At 42.9% G+C, this 24,282-nt stretch overlaps 1 protein-coding gene across 4 annotated transcripts in view; it reads left to right on the top strand.

The window, feature by feature from the left end:
• Positions 1–24,282, top strand: part of COL6A5 (collagen type VI alpha 5 chain) — a 111,099-nt gene that overhangs the window by 28,051 nt on the left and 58,766 nt on the right. For all 4 annotated transcript variants that reach the window (XM_037061311.1, XM_037061312.1, XM_037061314.1 and 1 more), the window contains exons 5-13: positions 4,935–5,495; positions 8,790–9,344; positions 11,698–12,273; positions 15,102–15,677; positions 17,354–17,694; positions 17,815–17,896; positions 19,830–19,972; positions 20,583–20,675; positions 22,720–22,773. In XM_037061311.1, the coding sequence (XP_036917206.1) occupies positions 4,935–5,495; positions 8,790–9,344; positions 11,698–12,273; positions 15,102–15,677; positions 17,354–17,694; positions 17,815–17,896; positions 19,830–19,972; positions 20,583–20,675; positions 22,720–22,773 (2,981 nt within the window). The remainder of the gene's footprint in view (positions 1–4,934; positions 5,496–8,789; positions 9,345–11,697; positions 12,274–15,101; positions 15,678–17,353; positions 17,695–17,814; positions 17,897–19,829; positions 19,973–20,582; positions 20,676–22,719; positions 22,774–24,282) is intronic.

The raw sequence follows: 24,282 nt of genomic DNA, 5'->3' as shown, positions 1-24,282 counted from the left end.
GTCAATTATAAAATAGTTTCATAGTATCGATGAACATGAAGGAGAAAATAACATAGGCTGGAGTCCAATCTTTCAGATAAAACCATTATTAACATTTTAAAAAATTTTATTTTAATTCTTGTTCAGGTATAGTGTTCTGTCTTTTACTCCCATCCCAGCCCACTGCCCCCCAGTGCTCCCCACCTCCCTCCCATTTCCACCCCTGTTAGTTTTTGTCCATGTGTCCTTTATACTTGTTCCTGTAAACCCTTCCCGTTTTCCCCCTGAAATTCCCTCCCCTCTCTTCATTCCTAACATTTATTTCTCTTGTCTTTTAGGTTAGTCATTATATCAATTATAATTACATTCAGGTGTGCCTAACAAAAGAAAAAATAACGATGATTTTTTTTAAAAAAATTATTTATTTATTTTAGGGAGAGGGAAAGAGGAAGGGAGAAAAAGTTATTGTTCCACTTACTTATGCATTTATTGGGTGCCTCTTACATGTGGCCTGACTGAGGATCAAACCTGCACCCTTGACATATTGGAACGATGCCCTAACTGAGCTACCCAGCCAGGGCCAAAATCAACAAGGATTTAAGCAAAATAAAACTGGCTTTCTGTGTTATAAATAAGTCCCAAGTTAAGCAGACTGAGTTGGTGTACTATACCGCAATGTCAGGGATCCTGTCTCTTTTTTTCTTCTATTTGTGGCCTTTATTCCCAGGATCATAGTCCAGGTTAACTGTGCCAAGCATCCCATTCACACTCAGCAAGCAAGTAAGGAGGAGGTAGCCCTCTACCCCCTTTTCTTCAAGAGTAGTCTCAGAAATTATACATACCATTTCTGTCTGCATTCCATTGGCCAGAACTTTCTCACATGTCTCCCTCGGAGGTAAAAGTGGAAGCCTAAAAATGCAGTCTTCATTTGGGACCACCAAGGTAAAATTTTTACTAGGTAAAAATTGGGGGTCCAATTAGTTTAGAAGATGGAGAGCATGGATATTGGAAATAATGACTATTATCTGCCTTACCCACTTTCCTATCCACCTGTGTCACATACTTTTGTCCTGTTCCTTAAATACTCTTTTGCAATACTTCTTTAACATTGGGAATACTATTCCATCATAAGGATATATCATAATTTATTTAACATATCCTAAACTGTTAGATTATATATATGTCATTGGCAATATTTTGCTCTTATAAAAATCTTGTAGGGGTCATCTTTATGCACAACCATGATCATTTTTTTTTGGCTTTTTAATTTTGTTAACTTTTTTCCTTCCATCATTCTAGTGAAGGATATTCTAGTCAAGATACTTTGTGAATCTGCTATAGTTTTACCGAGCACTTTTCAAAGGTACATGCCAACAGACACTCAATGTGACTTTGAGTTTATGTAATTCTGAGATATCTACTGTCTTCACACATTTACTCTGCAGATAAAATGCTTTCAAACAATTGGAACTGGAATTTGGCAGCACTCAAGTGGAAAATAATGATCCTCCAATGATATTAAAGGCTAATTTTAAACTTAGTCGATTCCGTTGAAGATTTAAAGAGCGCATCCTGGGCCAGCCCTGGATTTCCTCTGGCGCATACACACTGTAAGGCAGCGGCAAGAAACAGGGCTGCTATTACCTCCCGAGTGGTACATAGAGGACACCCTCGGAGTGACAGCCACCTTGGTCTAGTACCAACCATTGGGGCATAGGAGGAAGGTGTAGTGTGGCCTCAGGGAGTTTGCAATGATGTGACAAAAAACTATTATTGTCGTTATAGAATTTCTGAATGGGAAAATATGGGACCAAGCCTAGGTCAAGGGCCACCCAAGGGGGTGGCTATCTTGTATAAAATCTCACTAGGTGACTTCTTATTAATTCAGTAGCTCTGAATATCAATGCCTAATTTAGATTGGGTTCCTCAGAAACCAAACAAAATTTTTTGTGAAACTGGTGTATTAGAAAATATATCTAGGAAAAACTGGAGATTGGTAGGGAAGGGAGGAAGTGGGAGCAGGAAGGAGGGATAATAAGCAAAGCTCCATAGGGGGTCAATTCCATGATGCTAGATAGAGACCATGTGGGTTCAACTTTAGGGTTGTCCTGGTCAGGGTCAATGTACCTTAGAGAATTTATATGCCAGCACACATGAGGGGATGTAAATTTCAAACACTTTCAGTTCAAGTACCACGAGCAGCCTACCCACAAACAGACATCGGTGCTATCTGTTGGAACAAAAACACTGGAAACCAGTGTGCATGAAAATGGTAAAGAATTTGAGGGGTTACAGGCAGATACCAACGGTATCTGCTGTAAACTTACCAGAGTTTCCCAGTGAGATTGTAAATAATTTAGTGGCCCAACCCCTACCCTAAACTAATGTCTCAGCCCCCGAGGGTAGGTTCTGGGCACCCTGCATTTTAGTAAGCTCCCCAACAAGCTCATGATTGCATGTCCGAGAACCACTGCTCTAGTGAATTTGCCACGGACGAGGAGGGTGGTGGCTAACTTTATCATTTCAGAATCGCCAAGCCTGGAGAAGCAATCTCTGTTGACTTAGTCATTGACATATCTGCTATTTCTGGCACACAGTTATGTTCAACTTATTAAAGAGAACTCCATTAAATCGAGGGGAGACTTACATTAGCAAAACCAAGGGACTACTGTATAGGAAAAGAATAATAAACATCTTTACAGTGAAAAGGATCAATGCCCAGGGGCCTGGACATTCCTATCCTCTGAGAAGTACATTCTCTTCCTGCCAAGTGAGAAGCTGACTTGTAATCAAGACTGTCAGGGGTTGTAGCATTGCAACAAGGGATTTAGATTTATCACCAGAATGTCTAGTGGCGTCCAATTGAGTGGATGACTCTATTTTAAAATCAAATATATAGATCAATATATTCATTTCTCTACACAGCTGTATATCCCTATCTCTTTATATAACTGTATATAACCTCTGGGGTCAGCGGACACATTCCTCTTCAACACTGTCCAATGGAACATTTTCTAAGGATGGAAACGTTCTATAATTGTACTGTCCAATGTGACAGGCACTAGCCACATGAGGTTATTTGAGGCTCATTGGCACCTGAAATATGACCAAAGAGCCGATTTTTAAATTTCATTGATTTTAAAAATAGTTTCAATTCAAGGTTACATTTTCATAGCGATACATGACTATTGGCTAATGTGTTGGCCAGCCCTCTAGGCTGGCGGGATGGGCATTGCCAGAGTTACCCATGGTGACTCACAGTTTACTCTCCTCCATTGGTCAGCACGCCTGTTGTGTTTCTGAAAACCCCGAATTCTTCTTTATCATGAATATAAAACAGCTAATTCTAGTTGCCGTCAAGTTTTGCTGGCCTGAGATCAAATCTGTCTTTTGCAAGTAATTGCTTATCTTTGCCCTGATGCTTTATGTGTTGATCTCATAGTTTAATTCTCAAGGTCAAACTTAAAATATTACCAGTATTTTGATTTCTCATAGCTTGAAGTACTGCCAATAGCTTATAAATTCCCAAAAAGCTGTCAAGAAAAAAAATATTTCTGAATTGACTAAATTGTCTGTGTTTTAAAGATCTTTTTACATACTCAACCTGATAATTGCATAAATAACTTAAATTTTATTTTATTTTTTAAAGATTTTATTTATTTATTTTTAGACAGAGGGGTAAGGGAAAGAGAAAGGGAGGGAAAGAAACATCAATGTGTGGTTGCCTCTCATGTGCCCTGACTGGGAATTGAACCAGTGACCCTTTGGTTTGCAGCCCACACTCAATCCACTGAGCTACACCAGCCAGGACAATAACTTAAATTTTAAAAGTATGCTCTTTTTCACACTCGATTGCAGTGCATGGCTAGATAGGGTTGTAAATAGACTATTAGAAAAGTTGAAGCACTCTTTTTCATAGAATCTGCTCTCGACAAAGGAAGGAACATTGAGAGAACTTCCATTTAAAAATTGTTATTGAAATCTTGTGATGTCAGGCCTACTGGGAAGAAGCAGAGAGCTAGGCAAGTCTCTGCCTTGATGGAGCTAATTTTCTGTGGCAGAAAACAGGCTGTGTTTGTGAACAAATGAATAACAAAATTGTAGAAAGTAATGGGTATCATAAAGAAAATAGGGTAATAGGAGAGACAATGATTGATGTACTTTAGCTGGAGAGAAAGAGGAGGTCTTTTTGAGGAACAGGCATCTGAGTTGGCACATTCATGATGGGATGAGAAGGAATCAGCCATGTGAACCCTTGGAGGGAAGAAAGTTCCAGGAAGAGAGGAGGGCAAACACAGAAGCCCTGTGGCACATTCAAAGCTTAGAAAGAAGCCCAGTGTGGTTGGAGCACAGTGAGTAAGATGAGGAGTTGCTGGAAATAGAGTCAGAGAGGAAAGCAGGGAAAAAGATCAGGCCAGTTTTTTATTTTTAAATTTTAAATGCAATGATAAATCATTTAAGTAGAAATGTAATATGATCTGGTTCTAGTTTTAAATATATCGTCCTTGTTGCTCTGGGGAAGAGGAGGTTGGTTATTGGGGAAGTAAGAATAGGAGGTCATCTGTCCTACCCTCTTTCTCAAGAAATGATTATGCATAATTGTCTAAAAAGGCAGGTGTCAATACTAGAAAAACTATTTGACATACGGCCTGGAGACTTGGGAGTTTGGTTCCTACTCTGTAATTTACAGGCTGTGTGTCCTTGACCTTAGACAAACCACTGGGCCTCATTCTGTTTCAGTTTTCTCACAAGGTCACTTCAAATTTCAAAGAAGAAAATATGCATAAATGGGCTCAATGAAGCGTGCAGGCTCTGGACCACCCAGGGTGTCCTCTTTCTTTAGAACCTTCACAGCGTCATGTTCTTCTACAGACCTGCTTGCAAATTTCTCTCCAAATTCTTTATGATTAATGACGGATTCATTTTCCTTTTCTTACCTTCCCTTTGTTTTGCAGGCTGTGTGGATACAAAAGAGGCCGATTTCTATTTCCTCATTGATGGCTCAGGCAGCATCAGGGCAGAGGATTTTGGTCAAATCAAGACATTCATGCTGGGGGTAATAGACATGTTTAGCATTGGCCCAGACAGAGTCCGAGTCGGGGCTGTGCAGTATTCAGATAAGAAGAAAGTGGAATTTGATATTCATGTTTACACCAATGGTGTGGACTTAAGACAGGCTATTTTAAACATCAATCAGCTCGCAGGTGGAACTACTACTGGGGAAGCCCTGGATTTCATTCTGCCGATAATAAGGAAGGGAAGGAAGCATAGGCCAAGCGAGGTTCCCTGTCACCTCATTGTCCTGACTGATGGGATGTCTGAGGATGGAGTCCTGGAGCCTGCTGAGAGAATAAGGGCTGAACAAATCACCGTCCATGCCATTGGCATTGGGGCGGCTAACAAAACACAACTGCTACAGATTGCTGGGAAAGAAGAAAGGGTTAAGTTTGGGCAAAACTTTGATTCTTTAGAAAGCATCAAAAAGGAAGTCGTTCAGAGCATCTGTACTGAAAAAGGTAAGCAAAACAAAAAAGGCTTTATTTTCTGCCCTTCATTAGTCGCTTTAGGCAGACTGATGGTCAGGATGAAGACGGGATGATGCAACCAGCTGTCTGGTTAACACTGCACTAACTTCCCTTGTCACCCCTTGTCACCCCTAAAGTAAGGCTCGGCCCCTTACTTTAAACCAGTGGACAAGGTTGGAGGATCTCTATAATAGACAGCTGCCTCTTGAAGGTCAGGAGTAAGGAGGTTGCTAGGAATGCTGTGGCCACGACAAAGCCCACTGCTATGGAGTGTAAGAGACTCTGTTCTGTGTGTGTGTGTGTGTGTGCACATGCGCTAACTGAGGTAGATAAATAGTACTGGAAAGAAAAAGGGCTCTGGCTTTAGGCAGATTAGGGCTCTACTCACTTTTCTACTAGAGCTTCAAACTTCCTCCTCTATGAAGATACCACCTACACCAGGGAATTCCTATAGGTTTACCATAATACACACCAACCATTATTTCTCTATTATGAATATGTATCCTCATATGTGTGGAACCATTGTTATTTATTGTTATATATAACATATATTTACATTTTTGTTCAGACTAAAAATTAAGTAACAAAAGTTAGGAAGAAGAAGTCTTTGAATTCCTGTGCCTGATTATTGTTTGTCTTCCTAATAGTCACTTACTCACTGAAGATGGTATGTGTTGATTGCTAGTAGTAGCACATGAAAATACTGTCTACTGAGAAGCATAGGAGAAGGGATGCAGGGGCAAAAGAGTTCAAGTTCAGATCCCAGCTTTATTACTTAGTCATGGGCCCGGAATAGGTTACTTACAGTCTACTTGCCTTGGTCTCTTGCGTGTAGCCTTACTGTGAAGCTTAAAGGTAATTGTGCGTTTGGAGCACTCCCAGGAGTACCTGGCACATAGCAGTGCCGCATAAAAGTTAGCTGTTACAGAAGTTGATTAAGGTGTTCACAAATGAGGAAAAGAATTCTCATTGAGTTGAACTTACAAAAGTGAAAACTGTGTTGCAATCTACTCTACTCTGAGTCACTCAAATCAAAAGGAAATGATAAACAAATGAATAGCATTCATAAAAATATCCTAAATCAAAATTTTGTCATTATTTTTTCTGTTATGGGTAGTAATGTTATAGACAGAGTTTGGTCTTAGAGTATAAGAGTAAAAGGCCCCCGGTGTTTTGGGGGGTTGATGCCAAGAGAAGTAAAAGGGTTTTAGGTAATGTAAAGTAAATTGTGTCCTTCTAAGGGAGAAGGTTCTAGGCCAATCTGAGGAGCTGCAGTGCATCTTGTGCAGGTCAGGTAGTTGCAGTTCAGGTGCCTGAACACTGGCACACCTGAAGGAGGAGACAAGGAAATGAGCCATAGGATGTCAGACAGAGAAGCAGAGAAGCTAAGAGTTCAAAGCCTGAGGGCCTAGAAAAACACTGACTAGTCTCAGAGCAGATGTGGATGGAGTGAGACACAGTGTATCGCTTAGGGAGCTGGTGAAGCAGCTGTAACAAAAAGACCCCAAACTGCACGACACAGAATATTATTTCTTTCTTGCATAGCAGTCCAGGCCTAGTAGAAAGGCTGTTCCATAGTCAGTACATAGCTTCCATCTTTAAGTCAAAGTGAAGTCCAATTTCTCATGACTTTCCATTTGTGAAAAGGGATTAAGGGCCAGGGGAGCCCACCATGCTTAATTGTTTTAGTGTCAAGGATCTTTCTTTGTCTATTGGCCAAGACTTAGTTATAGGATCACTCTAGCTTCAAAGAAGGCTGGGAAATATGGTCATTACCAGGGCAACCATCTACCTAGCTGAAACTTTATTGTCATAGATGAGCAGAACAGATATGAGGAAAAGAATAGTCTCTGTTACAAATAGATACAAGGAGTTACAGCCTGTGAATACTAAACCACGTGTAAAAATTTACTTCTTAGAAAGTAGTGAGAGAGCCTTCCATACTTCACAGCAGTGGGGCTTTGCCAAGGCCACAGACATCTTCATCTACCTCCCTGTTTGTGACTTTCAAGTTGGCCCCAGGGATGTTTGGGTCTCAAATAATAGTTATAATTTCTTGTGGTGGGCCTTACACAACAACACAAGTGATGGAAAAATTATTAGCATCTTTTCATTCTTCTATGGCTGGTGGTAATTGTTCATTTTCAAATAGTGTGGCATAGACTCTGAGTGTTAAGAGGGGGGCTGGTAAGAGAATGGCAGTGATACAAGATAAACAAAAGGGATGAGACTAAATAAATACATGCTAAAGATAATATATTGTATATATATGTATAGATTATATATGATATATGTGCTATATAATATATAACACACAATATATAATATACACACACACAGTTTTTGTACCATGAATTAATAACACTCTTTTTTTCTATGGCTTCATAGAAATTGGTCTTCCACGGGTATATATGTGTACATATACATATATATGCCAGTTCCCACTAGGGTATCTACAAATTTTTGTATAAACTTAAAAAAAAACATGTTGAATGGGTATGTGCTTACTAATGCACTTACCTTAAGTAAAAAGCTTTTCACCCAAATTTCTTTCTTTTTAAAAAATATTTTATTTATTTACTTTTAGAGAAAGGGAAGGGAGGGAGAAAGAAAGGGAGAGAAATTTCAATGTGTGGTTGCCTCTCATGTGCCCCCTACAACCTGGCCTGCAGCCCAGACATGTGCCCTGACTGGGAATCAAACCAGCGACCCTTTGGCTCACAGGCCGGCATTCATTCCACTGAGCCACCCCAGCTGGGCTTACCACAATTTCTAATATTAATTTATAGTGTTTCTCAAGTTAGTTTAAATTATTCCAAAAAATAATTCTATGTTAAGATTACTTAAAGTTTTATTTTAAGGAATGTGCATAAAACATTGGAATATTTGTCATGTGAGTGCTGGGAATTGATTACTTATTCTTTTTTTTTCTTTTATTTTTTTGATCACTGTTGTATGTTTAACAATAGCTTGACCATTGGCATTTCATGTCCAGTACATGGACAATTATAAATGAATAAATGAATGAAGCATGCATACGTGGATAAATGAATACACACTTCGGAAGTTACATCTCTTCTTCAAAAATTCTTGGATAATCTTCAGTAGATTTCCGATTTAGTGTTCCAATTAGTAAACTTTTACTTAAGAAGTGAATAAATTTTTCAAATGCAATAGCAGTTACTTGAGTTAATTTTCCATGTTTTCTAATTGATGCATTTATTTCTACATATTCTGAGGACCTTGCCAACCTGATTTGTTTCTGATCTTTTTGATAACATGCAGGATGCGAAGACATGAAGACTGACATCATGTTTCTGGTGGACAGTTCTGGCAGTATAGGAGAGGACAATTTTCGCAAAATGAAAACCTTCATGAAAAATGTGTTAGCTAAGATTCAAATTGGCCCAGACAAAACTCACATTGGTGTCGTTCAGTTCAGTGGTCATGCTGAGGAAGAGTTCCCGCTTAATCAATACTTTACTCAAAAAGAAATTTCTGAGGCGATAGACAGAATGTCAGCTATTGGTCAAAACACTTTAACTGGAAGTGCCCTGACCTTTGTAGATGAGTATTTCACTGATCCCAAGGGAGCCCGTCCTCGGGTCCGGCAGTTTCTTATTCTCATCACGGACGGAGAAGCACAGGATGATGTGAGAGACCCTGCCAAAGCTCTTCGGGACAGGGGTGTGATCATCATCGCTGTGGGGGTGTATGGCTCCAACCGGACTCAGCTCGAGGAGATCAGTGGGGATGGCAGCCTGGTCTTCCATGTCGAGAAGTTTGATCATCTAAAGGCAATAGAAAGTAAACTGATCTTTCATGTGTGTGCTCTTTATGGTAAGTGACCCGGCTATCCTTCAGGACTCAAGGATGTGAGCTGTTGGCTTTATAATGTGGGGAAGAGTGGGTTGTACTCTGGGCTTGGCCTCTAACTGGACTTTGGTGTTAAGTTTTAGTCTTATCTATGTTATATGCTGAAACACCCATGACCTCTAAAGATATTCCAGATGAACAATTTTGTCAGCTCGTTTGGTGAAAAAATCATCTGGCTTTGGTGACTTCAAATACATTCCAAGAAGGTGGCAGAATTTTACGCTATACTTCCAACTTCTTGGTACCTGCATGGCTAGATTTCCCACTGCCAATGTTTAATACCAAGTGATTCCCCAGAATTATTTCTATAACCATTTTAAAGCAGGAAGTAATTAGAAATACAGATTTATCTTCCTCTTAGTTGTTAAATTCAGTACCCTAAACACCCTCCTCCCTGCAAAACCCCTCTGTATTTTAAAAGTATAATATGTATTTTTGATACCTCACATTATTATTCTTAACCTCTACCAGCTAGGTATTTTTTATTTGCCTACTCATGTATCTATCCCTTTGGAAATTTTAATGTGTTACCTTTTTTATGATTGCTTGGGGAAGTCATCATTTTCATTTTACAAATTGTAGTCCTTTTCAAATTTTATTCAGCAATGTTCAGTGTCAGCTTGTTAACTTTAATGACTCTTGAATGAGAACTTAACATAAATCCACATCTAAGACTAAAATCGCCTGTGCTTTTAAATCTGTTATGTGCTTTTTGATACAAGAGAACAAACCAAAGTATTTGTAACGTTGCTTTATATTGTTCCCTTGACAACACAGAGACCTCCTTTGGGCTTCATTCTTCGTAATTATGTGTGTGAAATTTTTAGGAAGACAACAGGTAAAATGTCTCAGTATAGACTCTGAGTTCTAGACAATGGTCCTCAGATTTCTTCCATAACCTAACTGGAGTTTTTTCTTCTTCTAAGAATGGCAGTGATTTTAAAACTCTGGTTTGAGACATTCTGGGAAAGGCTTACCTTAACACCGCAGCCCCACCTTTGATATCCACAGGGATCTTCCTGGCATTTCTTCATTTTGATAAATATAATGTTTGTGGAGGCCCTGTCGATACCATAAGAAGAAATTTCAGCTAACTCACACATTATATAGACTCATAAAATAATATCAAATCATGAGATTACCAATATCACTGTTGACTAGGCATGACTTAATAAATATTTACGTTCAGTTTGTATATCTGTAGGAAGCTGGATCATTGCCCCGGGTTCCTACATAGGTAGGCTGCGCTCATCCACAGTGTCTTAGACCTGAAAATGCGAGACCTCATTGCCAGAAATAAGGACTGGAGGTCCGATGGGCGGGTGGGAAGTGGAGAAAGCCAACCTTGGGAAGGCATGTGCTTACATTACTGAGGGAGGGGAAAGAGAGGTGAGGAAGTCCACACTTTGGAGACCCAGCCTGAATGGTCACTTGGCTTTTTAAAATAGACTTTATTTACTTTTTTAGACAGAAGCATAGGAAGAGAAAAAGAGAGGGGAAGAAACATCAATGTGAGAGAGAAACATTGATTGGTCGCCTCTCCTATGAGCCCCAATCAGTGACCAAAACCACAACCCAAGCATGTGCTCTGACCAGGAATCGAACCAGTGACCTTTTGCTGTGTGGGAAGATGCTCAATGAACTGAGTCATATCAGTCAGAGCCATTTGGCTTTTAATGTGCAGGAAGGGGGGCTTGGGGCTAGGGATGAGGTGATAGGAGCCTTAGATATAACCCAACTCAGGTCCACTCCTTTTCTGAATCGTAATTCAGGTTGTGAGGGAAAGGAGCCCAAATAAATGTGGAGTGGTATGGTGCACATGGGAAGGTTTGCCTATCAGAAGCTGAAAAGGTAGCCGGAGCCAGAGGAGTAGGCTGAAACCCCAGACTTTGCAGTGAACCCCTGAGCTGTGTAAAATGGTAGGGCCAGTTTGGCCACCGTCAGTCATCTCACCATTATATTGACTTTAAACTAACTACCTTCTGACATTTCCTTCCAACTGACAGTCTACTGAGCAAAAGGCATTTCGGGTCCCTATGAGATTTGGCAGAGCAGAGCGGTGTGGCGTAAGCACCCCCGCTAGTAGAGTAGCACAGGTAAGGATACAAATGTCCTTGGCATCATAAGCTGGGCAAGTTGTAGATCTCCGAGTCACAGCTTCTTCCCCTGTAAGATGGCAATGGCCACCTCGAAGAACTGAGATGCAGTGTTTGGCACCTAGTAGGCTCATAACAAATGTTAGTGTGCCTCCCCTCCCGGCTATCTGTGTAGAGTGCTCTGTGCAAAGTTTGTGATGCCCACTTCCGTCTTCTTTCAGATTGTAAAAGCACCAGACAGTTAGACGTTGTCTTCGTGCTGGATCATTCTGGCAGCATAAGTGCCCACCAGCAAGAAAGCATGATTAACCTGACTGTCCACCTGGTGAATAAAGCGGATGTGGGCAGGGACCGAGTTCAGTTTGGAGCCGTCAGATACTCGGACCAGCCGGAGGTCCTCTTCTACCTCAATACGTACCCGAACCGATCGGCGGTCATTGAGACTCTGAGGAGGCGCAGGGACACTGGAGGGAGCACCTACACTGCCAGGGCCCTCGAGCACACAGACACCCTGTTCACAGAGGAATACGGCAGCCGCATCAGGCAAGGCGTGAAGCAGATGCTGATCGTCATCACTGATGGGAAGTCCCATGACCGCGCTGTGCTCAACGACACAGCACTGAAGTTAAGAGAGAAGGGCATCGTCATCTTTGCAGTGGGTGTGGATAAGGCCGAACAAGAGGAGCTTGAGGCTATGGCAGGGAATAAAAACAACACTATCCACGTAAGCGATTTTGACAAACTGAAAGATATTTACCTGCCTCTACAAGAAAGTATGTGTACCAACGCACGAGAGCGTAAGTTGTGATTTTTCAACTTTCGATGGGGGTAGCAATACGAGTTTAAGCAAAACATAATTTATGTCTTGGCTTCCAATTACTTTCTCGGCTGAGGCTACGTGTTTTTTTCATCTCTAAAAGAAATGTGCTGACTGAGCAAGATCCTAAAGATCCCTTCCCACCTCAGTATGTATTTTTTTTTAAAGATTTTATTTATTTATCTTTAGAGGGAAAGGGAAGGAGAGAGGGAGAGAAATATCAATGTGTGGTTGCCTCTCGTGCGGCCCCTGCTCAGAACCGGGAACTGGCCTGCAACTCAGGCATGTGCCGTTGACTGGGAATCGAACCTCGATCGTGTGGTTTGCAGGCCTGCACTCAATCCACTGAGCTATACCAGCAAGGGCCCACCTCAGTATGTATTGAGGAGATGCTAGGAGGTTTCAGAGCTGCCTTGCTGCCTTGCCACGTTGCCACCTTTTACTTGGAGAAAAGGAGCTCTCCTTTAGAGCGTATTCACCTTGCTCCATTTCCTGGCTTTTGCATGCTGCTCTGTTTGCTTAATGGTCTCAATGCAGCCCCTGGGCATCAGCCTCAGGCCAAACTCGAGTAGAGAGTTTCATGGTTTAAACAGGTAAACTTTTGTCTTCAAAGATCTGGCGCAATCTAAATGAGATTATAGGCATTCTATGGGGCCACAGGAAGTTCAAGGGGTCAAATGCCCTTTTTTGGAGGAGGGTCACCAGTGCAGAGAGAAGAATATGGGAATTCAATGTCAGATCATGAAGACTGGCTGCCAGGAACAAGGAAGGAAGGGGCCTGAGCTGATTCCATGAGAGACCACTGAGTTAGCGTAGGCTGCGAGCATCACCGCCAAGTGAAGAGAGGGTGAGGTTTGCCACTTGAGCTCGAAGCAGTAGAGATGGAGAAGTCATCTAGGGAGGCCTCCTTGGAAGATGAGCCTCCTGACTGAGTACTGACCCGGTCCTTCAAACCTGGCAAATGAATCAATCAACTGACTTTTTTTCTTCTTCCCTTCTTCACTCCCTTCCCGTAGACACCCTTCTCTTCTTCCTCATCTCCTTTCTTCTTTACTCTCTACCAGTTTGAAATCTACTTTTGAATCCTACACAAATCATATTTCTAAGACTGACACAAACCCACATCCCCTCTCTGTAAGCAGTCCAACCCCAAACAAAACTTTTCTCCCCATCCCATGTCAGATCAGCGTTTGTTGTGTGGAGTGAAACCGTGTCTGACCACTCATCACCAAATGATCTTTGTAATGGACCCTGGACCATCACTGCTCTGCTTACCATTTATAATTTCTAAACTCCTGAGTTCCATCTGGCACCTGCCCACACCTCTAATCCATCTATTGTCCTTCTCCTCTTCAGAATCTCTCCTGTCATTTTGAAATTCCCCTGCATCTTTGCACGTACCATTCTACTCACCACGAACATGCAACCCACCACTTCTTCTGGCTACATTTAGCTTGTCTGATACATTCCAATCTTTGCTAGTTTCCTGATCCAACACTTGACAGTGTCCCCACTGTGTCCCCCAACTCCTGTACCTTCTATTTCTCCTGATGGTAGCACGTAACACATATTTACTATTTCCTTATCTGTACCTGTCAGAAGACTATGAGTTCCTTGGACAGGCTTGGTCTCTTGCTTATCATTGGGTCCCCACCAAAGCTAGTACACTGCAAAGACTACAGCCTTTTCCTAGCAATGTGGAGGCTGTTTATTCTCATCTCCCATGCCTACCATTAGGAGGTAGGTCCTGAGGTCAAGATCAGGATGCAGGAAGCTTATTAGGGATCCACACCTGTAAAAGAAAAGGGGCGAGCAGGATGGACAGAGTCAAACAGTGACACGTGCTTCACAAAGCTTCAAATCTGGCAGGAAGCCCTGGAGTGAGTATTGTCCATCAGAGTTCCATCAGACTAAAACAATGAGGTCTTTATATGCCCTCCTCACTTAGTCCCCAGATGTGAGATGTGAGATGCTCCGGTAAGGGCGTGGCCTTTGGCAAGTCTTCACTCTGCAGTGAGGCTGACCCTGAAGAAGCTGACAGCTAGAGGCTATCTGGGCAGCAGGTCCTTCCTTGAAGATCTATCTGGGCTAGATAGATCACTGTCACTGTGTCTACTATACTGTCCTCACAAGGAATTGTGTGACAGTAGGCATTTCATTGTCTCAATTACCTTTACTAATCCCTTTGGAGCTGCCCCTACCCCAGCCATTGCGTTTGGTTGCAACTGAGTACAGAAGATTATTCCTTGATTATGGGACATTTCACAGTGAGTTTCGGGAACGTGAACCCCTGCCCTGTTGACAAGCCATTAGCACTTGTTCCATGAAGTTTTAATATTTGGGTGATGATACTATTTTTTAAAATGTACAAGAGGAAGAAGTGCTGGATTTAAGGATAAAAAGGACTGAGAGATCCAGGTTCCAGCTACACTGCCTAGTAATTGTGTATTCTTAGGCAAATTACTGATTCCCTGAATTCTGTTTCTGTATCTATCAGATTAGAATAGTTCTTCATAAGGCGGTCACAAATATTAACTGTTATTGTATGCCAAAACATTTGTCTTTCTTTCCCTGAGTAGTTCTTATTGTTAAAGAGTCATATAAGTAAACTTTGAAACAAAGGCTATTACCTTTCTCCTTCCTGCGATTTTTCCTTCTCTTTGGGGGCCAGTGATTCCCTCTTCTGTTAACTTATCTCAGTTTGCTACTGATGTGGGTGTTTAGTCAAACAATTTGAGTGTTTGAGTAAAGGGAAAATTTAGAATGATTCATGAGGGAAATAATTGACATATTTTTTTCCAATTGCAGCCTGTGACATCCGAGAAGCCGATGTGATTTTCCTTTGTGATGGCTCTGACATGATATCTGATTCAGACTTTGTTACCCTGACACATTTTTTGTCAGACTTAATTGATAACTTTGACATTGAGGCGCAAAGAATGAAAATCGGGATGGCTCAGTTTGGGAGACTCTACAAAGAAATTGTTGATTTGGGAAACTCTCTGACCAAAACCCAGTGGAAGACTCAGATTCAAAATATCACCAAGAGCAGCGGAGACCCGCAAATCAACTTTGCCCTCAGGAAAGTGAACTTAATGTTTCATCCCCTCGCTGGTGGGAGAGGAAATGCTGGTGTCCCTCAGACTTTGGTTGTGATCACATCTGGGGATCCCCAAGAAAATGTGGCAGATGCGGTAGAAATCCTGAAAAAAAGTGGAATTTGTGTCCTGGTTTTGGGCGTAGGGCATGTTCATAAGGCGCAGCTCCTGCCGATAACAGGCAACCCTGAAAAAATAATCACCTTTCAAGACTTTAATAAATTAAAGAATGTGGAGGTGAAAAAAAGAATTGTCCGGGAAATCTGCCAGAGCTGCGGGAAAACCAGTAAGTGTCCCCTTGCTCTTTACTTGTTTTCATTTAGTTGCATCTTCCCAGTTCTCCATATCTATCCCAGGGTGTCTTGTGGGCCACCTTTAGGCAGAACATATTTTTAGATGAGTGTGCAGTGAGAATAGACCTCTCCTCTGTTTCCAGGGAATTTGGGATCAGTCAGCCTCCCTGAGAGACAAGGAACAGGGTGCAGAGGCTGCAGGAGGGCCTGGGTTGTCCTCTGGTCAGCCCTGTCCACTCACTGCAATGCAGTATGTATGGTCCTTCTTAGCACTTGGAATTCAGTCTCCTATTTCTGTCTCTCCACTTCTGGAAGTCCTAGAGCAATGCCTTGCATCCACTGGGAACTAAGTAAGATAAATACTTGCTGATGAGAAATTTTACTGTTTTAACCTGGTTAAACTATCTTAGAAGGGATTCTACGTACATGTGTGTGTGTGAGCATGACACACACTTTCTTCTTTTAATGATAGCATTCATATAATCCTAACAGAGTAAAGATTTGCATTGTCTTTAGTCATAATTTCATTTCCAGAGGTCACAAACACAAATGGCGGCAGAGGCCAGGTGGGTAATGTGAATGAGTCAAGGGAGTGAAAAAAATGAATGGAGAGCAATGACCCAGGTGGTGGGAATGTCACTATTCAGTGCTACCTGGGAGTAGCCATGTGGGACTTAGGTTCTGTACCCAGGGCCGTGTTCTGTACTCAGAACAGCACACCAGGAAGCAGCAGCAGATGACATTTTGTGGAATTTGCACAACATGCAGGTAGTCCTCAGAGTGCTTCTATTTGCAGAGTTGTTATGCCTGACGCTGCTTCTTTCACATACTGTGCTATCTTCCCAAGGTCTCTAGATCTTTTACTTCCCTTTTAGGTGCTCAGCTGGTTGCAGGGGTAGCCAGAGCCTTGGCCCCAGAATGGGAAAGCCAGAGTTCTAACTCCTGTCATTTGCAGCAACCTCCACAAATTGCTCTCTCCTCACATGTACAAGGAACAAATGGGTCAGAGGTGGCCAAATGGCAACTTGCATCTGAATCCTGTCTGTCCTTCCAGTGTCGACAACTTGTTAATTAGTTTGTAGCTCTTAAAAGCTGGAGATTTCACATTAAAAATGTAGATTTGGGGCTTTTCTTTGAAAAATCAGTTCATCTGACAACACTGAGCCTTTTTTTTCCATGTGGCTACTTGCAGCTGGAGCTGTACCGTGGACAGATGGGTCGTTGGTCTCCGTTCATTTTCTTCCCTCTCTGCCCGCTCAGCTCATTTATGTTACATTACCTACTTGGCCTTCGAGTTTGTGACATCTGTTATAAGTAATCCCTAAGGACAATTCAAATATTAATTTTATGATTATATGAATCATAATATGTCATCATTAAAAGAAGAAAAAAACACAAACACACACACACACATACACACACACAGAAAGCCAGACACTGAGAATGAGGCTAAACCATGACTGGAAGGTGGAGTAGCTATTGGACCTTGTGTTAGAGGAAACACCGGTGTCACGGGTTGACTGAGCAGCCAATGTCTTCCTTTTTGGATACTTTTTGGATACTAGAGATCCCTCAGCCCTGGGCCATGACCACTCTCCTTTTTCTGCCCTCTCTGCCCTCCTTGCTTCTATCTACTCATTAATCTGGCCTCACTTCCCTTGGTCCCCAGGTTGCTTTGTGAATGTAGTGGTCGGGTTCGACATTTCCACTCACCTGCCGCGGCAGCCGTTGTTCCATGGCCACCCCCGGCTGGAATCATACCTCCCAGGCATCTTAGAGGACATCACCTCCATCAGGGGAGTGAGCTGTGGAGCAGGTGCAGACACACACGTGAATGTGGCCTTCAAGGTGAACAATGACCAAGAATTCCCTGCCAAGTTCCAAATCTACCAGGAAACAGTATTCGACAGCCTGCTGCAAGTCACCGTCAATGGGCCAACTCACCTGAATGCAGAGTTCTTGCAGCAGCTGTGGGGTGCGTTTGAGAATAAATCTGCATCCCAAGGACAGGTGTGCACGTCACATTCTTTCTCCCATCTTCACATGCTTTCGAAAATGTGTTTGTTTCTCCCTCCCAATTATATAGTTCACTTTCACATTCGCCTCTTCTCTGCTTTCTTCTTTCTCTAGGTGGTACTCATCTTTTCAGATGGTCTTGGGAGTGAAAGCCTTACAATGCTTGAGAATCAATCAGACAGGCTCAGAGAGGCAGGTACGTACCAAGTTGAACATTTAAATGATGAAGCATAGAATGTGCTGAACACATCTCTACCCTATTTGTGTGCCCTGGATCTTGGGATCTGTCTGGCCACTGGTAGTAGATGCTGTTGTGCTGGTGCCTTGCCCAAACCCCCTTGACCAGCCTGCACGCTTACCTCCCAAGTCCTGCAGATGCTGTGGCCAAGTGCTTACAACAGTGACCTTCCACAGACATGCGCCCTTGACTGGCCTGCTGCTTTGAAGGGGGTGAGGGTGAGGTTGTACCACATCCCGCCTAGGGGTGGAAGGGAGGCAATCATTGATATAGGGATACAAAAGCCCAGGGTCAACTCTGATACAATTTATTCCCTCATGAATCAGGCTAAGGTGAGGACTTCACTTGAGACACATATCTGTTGACCACTTCCCCTTCCCTCTCTTCATGCTCTCTCCCTCCCTCAGTAAATTCCTCTCTCAAGTTCTGCTTCTTGAGAATGTGGCCAAAGACGTTTTCTATTATTTTTTATTTTTCATGTGAAGGATGGCTGTATGGATTTTGGGAAGCACATCTCACTGTATACTCCCTGTTCATGTCATAGTTTTAAGCTGAGCCAGAAGATAAATGCAGAAGTTGAGAGTCATGTACAGTGACAAGAGGCTCCACTGACTGTCAGATGGGGGTACACTGTTGGAGACTTCCTGGGTGTAGGCCCATACTGGCTTCTGGGGTTCAGCTTCCATGGGCAACCTTCCTAGAGGCCACAAAATGTCCTGCTTTATTTCTGGGTTATGTCACCCTCCCTTCTCAGGTTGCTTCAACACTTTCCCACTGAAATAAGGATATCAAATTCCTTAGTATGCCCATGATGCTCGGCAGGATCGGGCCCTGCTCCCCACTCCAGCTTTACTTTATTCCTCACACTGTTCCAGGAGTACAGAACTTTTTCCATCTTTCCTCCAATGTACCCCACAGCTCCACCCTCCCAGTCCTGGCATACATTCTTCTCCTTTGCCTAGAACTCTTCCCACTCTCAGCTCACCCCCAACCTCCCCAGCCCCCTACTCGTCTTCTCTCTATCTTGAATCCTTGGTTCATTTTCTTGACCAACTTCCATTCATTTTTTAGGCAAAGATTAGACATCAGTTCTTGGCAGAAACTTCCATGACCTTCCAAAACTGAGACAGGAGCTTCTTGTTTAGACTTCATAGTACCCTGATGTTTCTTCCCAAAGCACTTACCACTTCTCAGAGCAACTATGTAATTCCTGTCCACTTCTTCCAGTAGGCCATACCTCTGCAAAGGGAAGGAGCATGCCTATCCTATGTATCTTATATCTCTGGTACAATGATGAGTACATAATAGATTCCTAATAAGCAAGGATTTGTTTAACGAAAGGATGGACAGAGTAAATGAACTAGTAAATGAGTGAATAAATGAATAAATGAACTCCTAGGTATGGCCAAGAGTTCAGCCGAGACTGAAATTACCCGGGGCTTTCCACAAGCTCTTAGGGCCTGGGCTCCTAGGGCTCTTTGGCATTAGAGAAGACTTGAGAACTATCATTAACTCACATTCAGTCAAATCCAGAAAAACTCAGAAGATAAGCAAGAACAATGCCATTTCTTAAAAATTGCTTTCAAATGCCTAAGAATTGCATTACAATTTGTGGTGAGGTATTCAACAATTTTTATTAGAGGATTTGTAAATACTTTTTCTGGGGTGATTTCATGCTACAGTCGGGGATCAATGAGTAACTAGTGTGCATATTGACAAGGCAGGCAAGCCTGCAGTTGGGTTCTTCATGTGTCAGGAGACTGCTTCCACTTACATTTTCTTCCTTCTTTCTGATTCTTTGAATAATGTTCACTGAGTGGCTTTTCTTTTCTTTTCTTTCCTTTTTTTGCGAACAACTCCTCTGTTTGTATCTGTCATTTTTACTGCACAGGACTTGATGCCCTGCTGGTCGTGTCCCTAAACCCAACTGCTCAAGATGAGTTCTCCAGCTTTGAATTTGGAAAAGGATTTGATTACAGGACTCACCTAAACATTGGAAAGAGAGACCTGGGCAAAACACTATCACAGTATCTGGTGAGTTTTTGAACAGAAAAATCCAGTTATTTGAAATGCCATGGGGTCGAAATTGGAATCTTGCTAACTATATCCAAAGACTTCCGTGTTTGCCCTAAATTCAGTACATGGACTTCATTATATAAAAAAGTGGGAAAGACCAGGGCACCAAATTTTTGTTTTTGCATGCCCTTTCATTTGTTATTTCACAGAATGAATGCATAGGGAACCAGTGCGTTGCACCAAATGAATGCAAAACCAACCAATCCTAATCAAATAAGAAAAGCCACCGATAGTTAATGCCACTGAAATCCTAGGAAACAGGAAACTGTCAACTAGGAACCAACCAGGAAACCAACCAGTCTTGTGCAAACTTGGTGTGTGGTCATGTGCGTGGCAGGCATCCTTCCTATAACTAGAGATCATTTCCTTGGAGAAGATTTGTTGCCAGCACTGTTGCTAACCTGGCATCCTCTCTAAGGTGTTTGGCCAAAAGCACCCCCTGCGCTAAATAGCCCCTCACCCGCAGAGAAAGTATGAGCTTGTGGGCGGTAGACTATGATTAGTGGGAATCCAGCTATACGTATGAAGTTCCTGGCAACTCCTGCTCACTCGAGTCTGCTTTTTCCAGGGAAACATTGCAGAGAGGACGTGCTGCTGCACACTTTGCAAGTGTCCAGGGACTCCAGGAGCTCATGGGACCCGAGGACTACAAGGCCCGAAGGTGTCATTTGGTTGAAACTATTTTACTTAATTGACCTTGGGTTGGTGTGGGTGGGGCTGTAGTTAAATTTGCTACCTTCGTTTGATGCTGACACACTTGTCTGGGGCATTTTGTGTGACGTGTGGGGGAGGAGCAGTGCGGGGGGGCTTGCTTTTGATGGTGCTGTTAACACTGCCTCCCTTTTCTCTTCTGTCTCCTTGGTGATATTGCTTCTCGATTTTGCAATTTGTACTTGCTACCCAGTGTAGATAGTTTGAAAGGTGGCCATTTGTACGTCTTCTTGAGAGAAGTGTCTGTTCAGTTCTCTGCCTAGTTTTTCAATCAGGTTGTTTGATTTTTGTTATTGTTGAGTTATATGAATTCTTTCTGTGTTTTGAATATTAACCACTTAGCAGAGGTATTATTTGCAACTATCTTTTCCCATGCAATTACAAGAACCATATGATATGACTTATATGTGGGATAGAAAAGAGAAAGCAACAAGTGACCAAGCAAGAAAAGCTCATAAACACAGGCAACACAGTATGGTGGTTACCAGAGGGGAAAGGAGATGGGGGAGGGGGAGGCAGGCAAAGGGAGTCAAATGTAAAATGAAGGAGACTTGACTTGAATGATGAACACACAATGCGATATACAGATGATGTATCATAGAATTGTACATTTGAAACTTATATAATCTTACTAACCAGTGTCACCCCAATAAATTTAATAAAATTTTTAAAGGTGGCAAGAGGTGTTAGAAATAAGAGAGGAAAGTTGTGCTTCGTCAGTAATGGAATGTGACTGAACTGGGAAAAGAGCATAGCATTGCAGATTAATAGCCCCTGAGAAAAAGAATGATAGAAGATCAAACGCACAACAATAGCATAGATACGTATATTGTGGTATTTTAATTCAATAGAATGCTCTAAAGGGTTGAAAATGAATGGACAGCAGCTACTCACACATGAATAAATTTTACAAAGACAGTAATGACCAAAAAAAATTAAAAAAAGCAAAACACAGAAGAATTTATATAGCATGATTTCATTTATAAAATTTTTGAAAACAGGCAAAATGAACCTGTAGTGTCTAGGGATGAATATTTAAGTAACATAATACTTCAAAAGGCAAAGAAGTGGTCTCATGAAAGTCAGGAGTGGCCCCCCTGGGGTGGGAGTGGCCTGTGGCTGGGATGGGCACTGCATCTGGGGGCCAACCCTGCCCTCTTTCTTGGCTTGGCGGTGGCTACACAGATGTTTACTTTATAATATTAAGCTGTACCTTCATATTTTATTTACTTCTATGTACTTTTTCAAATGGGTTTTCAGGGTCACCATTTAAAAAGTCTGGTTTGCTTTATTTTAAGAGATCAATTACAATGCTTGCTGGTGAGCCCAGCACTGTCCATACTTGTGCAAGGGTGATTTATCTGGGACATTTCACTGAGTTACGATATTTTATTTAGCACAATTTCCTCTCTCATTACTCTGCTCAGGTCAGGATTAGAGTTATATTCCAAGAGCACAGCTCCTCCCATATGCTGAGCCGACAGCTAGGGCCTGTGTTAGAGGAGCAAGGAAAACTTCATCTGAAATCCTTGCCACAAATAAGCCGTGAGGCAGTTAAACCACACGTAGCAGAGGGAGAGGTGGTTGCCATTTAAACACAGGCAACCTCGTTGTTGGGAGAAGTGCTTATTCTCCCTTGAGCTCTTAAAAAAGGAGCAGAAGATAAAATGGTCTGTGTGGACGTGTTATTGAGTGGCCTGCTAAAAGAGTCATGGTGGCCACTGTTGTCCTTGGAGCAAATCTCCGAGTCGCAGGACTGGCCCCACACTCTGAGATGCAAGGAGGATTCCCAAGGCCAGTTCCGCAGAGGCCTGCAGGGCCGGGTGCGAGGACCAAAGCCAGCTGCAGAGGTTGTCAGGCTCTCCCCGAACTCACAGCCACACCTGCAAAATCTACAACCGAGGTGGAGGGAAGGACTTAACCTAAAATGCCCAATGATCTCGCAAGTTTGGATGGAAGATGGCTAAAATTTATTTATTTTTCTTTCCTCCCAGGGGTCCCGGGGTATGAAAGGCACCAGAGGACACAGGGGAGAGGATGGAGACCCTGTAAGTTTTTGTGACTTACCCCCACCCACACACACATACACACACTTACTGATTGTGTTTTTTATAGAGAGCTTTATTTTCCTATAGGAGATATGGTTGTGTTTTGTTTATATATTTTGGGGGGAGGAATGAGTTATTGCTTTTCTTTTCCTTTTTTCTTGTCTGATTCACAGAGCACTTGCTAAACCTATTTGGCAGGGAGGGGAGGGAGCAAGCTTATCTACCTGTTTCCCGGCAGGCTTTTATCAGTGGTGGGGAGCCGGGCATGCTTTTCTCTACCCTAACGCAGTGCTCGGTACATAGAAAGGGAAGCAGGCAGAGCACCCCAAGGTGCAGGACCATGGTGACATGGTTCACAGAGGTTTTCACATCTCAGTCTTTGACCCTAAAACAAGAATTCTCGTTTGGCTCATCAGTTAAATGTTGGAAATGGGTTCGGAGGAACCAAAACCACGTGGGTTGCTCCAATGAGGGCGGAGAACGTTCAGAAAGCATCCAGCCTGCATCTCTGTCCCCTCAGAGTCAAGGCCAGCTCCTCATCTGGGAAGCAAGTTAGGATTAAAAGCACAGTCTCCAGATCAGACAGTCCAGGGCTGACCTAGATGTGAAACCACAGCAAGAAACTGAACTTCTTGACCTTCAGTCTCCTCATCTGTAAACATTTAGAAAGTCCTCTAAGACTGTAATTTACAAAATGAGCACCTAGAGAAGTGCTGTGAGCCCCCAACCCTGTACCTGCAGAGAGGTCTTGGAGCCCCCCCGGTAGCATGGAGGGACTTGGGTGTGGGGACTCGAGTCCTGCTGCTGCCTGTCTGTGAGCCCGTAGCTGGCTGAGAGTCCGGTCAATGGGAAGCCGGAGGGTGTAAGCACTTCTCAGCAGCCTGGGGCCACAGGCCAGGCCTCCCACTTTATTGGGAGTAATCCTCAGAATACAGAAAGCAAACAGGGGAAAGGAAAATCATTTTTCTTTTTACCTGCCAGGAAGGAGAGAATGAAGTTCATTGCTAAAAAAGTTATGTATCCGTACAGTAAACATTTAGCACCTGCTCTGCACCCCGGGTTGAGCCAGGCTTAAGGGACTCAGTGGGTAAACAGACAGTCAGGGGTTCTGCCCCCAAGGAGAACGACAGGGTTCTTCCTGAGTTTCTTGTACTCTAGCCTTTACCTGTATGTAAGTATTTCCTGGGAGAAGCAGGATTGATGGGAGATGCATACGTCAGGCCCTGAGTGTTCTTCCTACGTGGCTGGTCAGACTTGGGAGATCTTTCATCTGGTGCACCTTCCCATGAGCACTGGATTAGGGTAGTGTCACTTCCCATCAACTGCTTCTATCAGCCCCAGTCCCTCTGGCATGGGCTGGCTTCTGTACCATAGCCATGCTGACCTCCAGGGCAGCGTTAAGGCCCTTGACAAGAGGTCAGGGCCACATGTCTTACCAGAGTGTTTGGAACGTGGCTGGCAAGTGAGGCGACGTCCGAACCCTTGGCTGAGCTGTGTGATGGGCCGTGA

The sequence above is a fragment of the Sturnira hondurensis genome, unplaced genomic scaffold (assembly GCF_014824575.4).
Source record: "Sturnira hondurensis isolate 20B ecotype Veracruz unplaced genomic scaffold, ASM1482457v3 Scaffold0013299, whole genome shotgun sequence".
In the NCBI taxonomy this organism is placed as follows: Eukaryota; Metazoa; Chordata; class Mammalia; order Chiroptera; family Phyllostomidae; genus Sturnira; species Sturnira hondurensis.
Note: the sequence above shows the minus strand (reverse complement) of the source record. Positions and strands in the feature narration are given on the sequence as shown.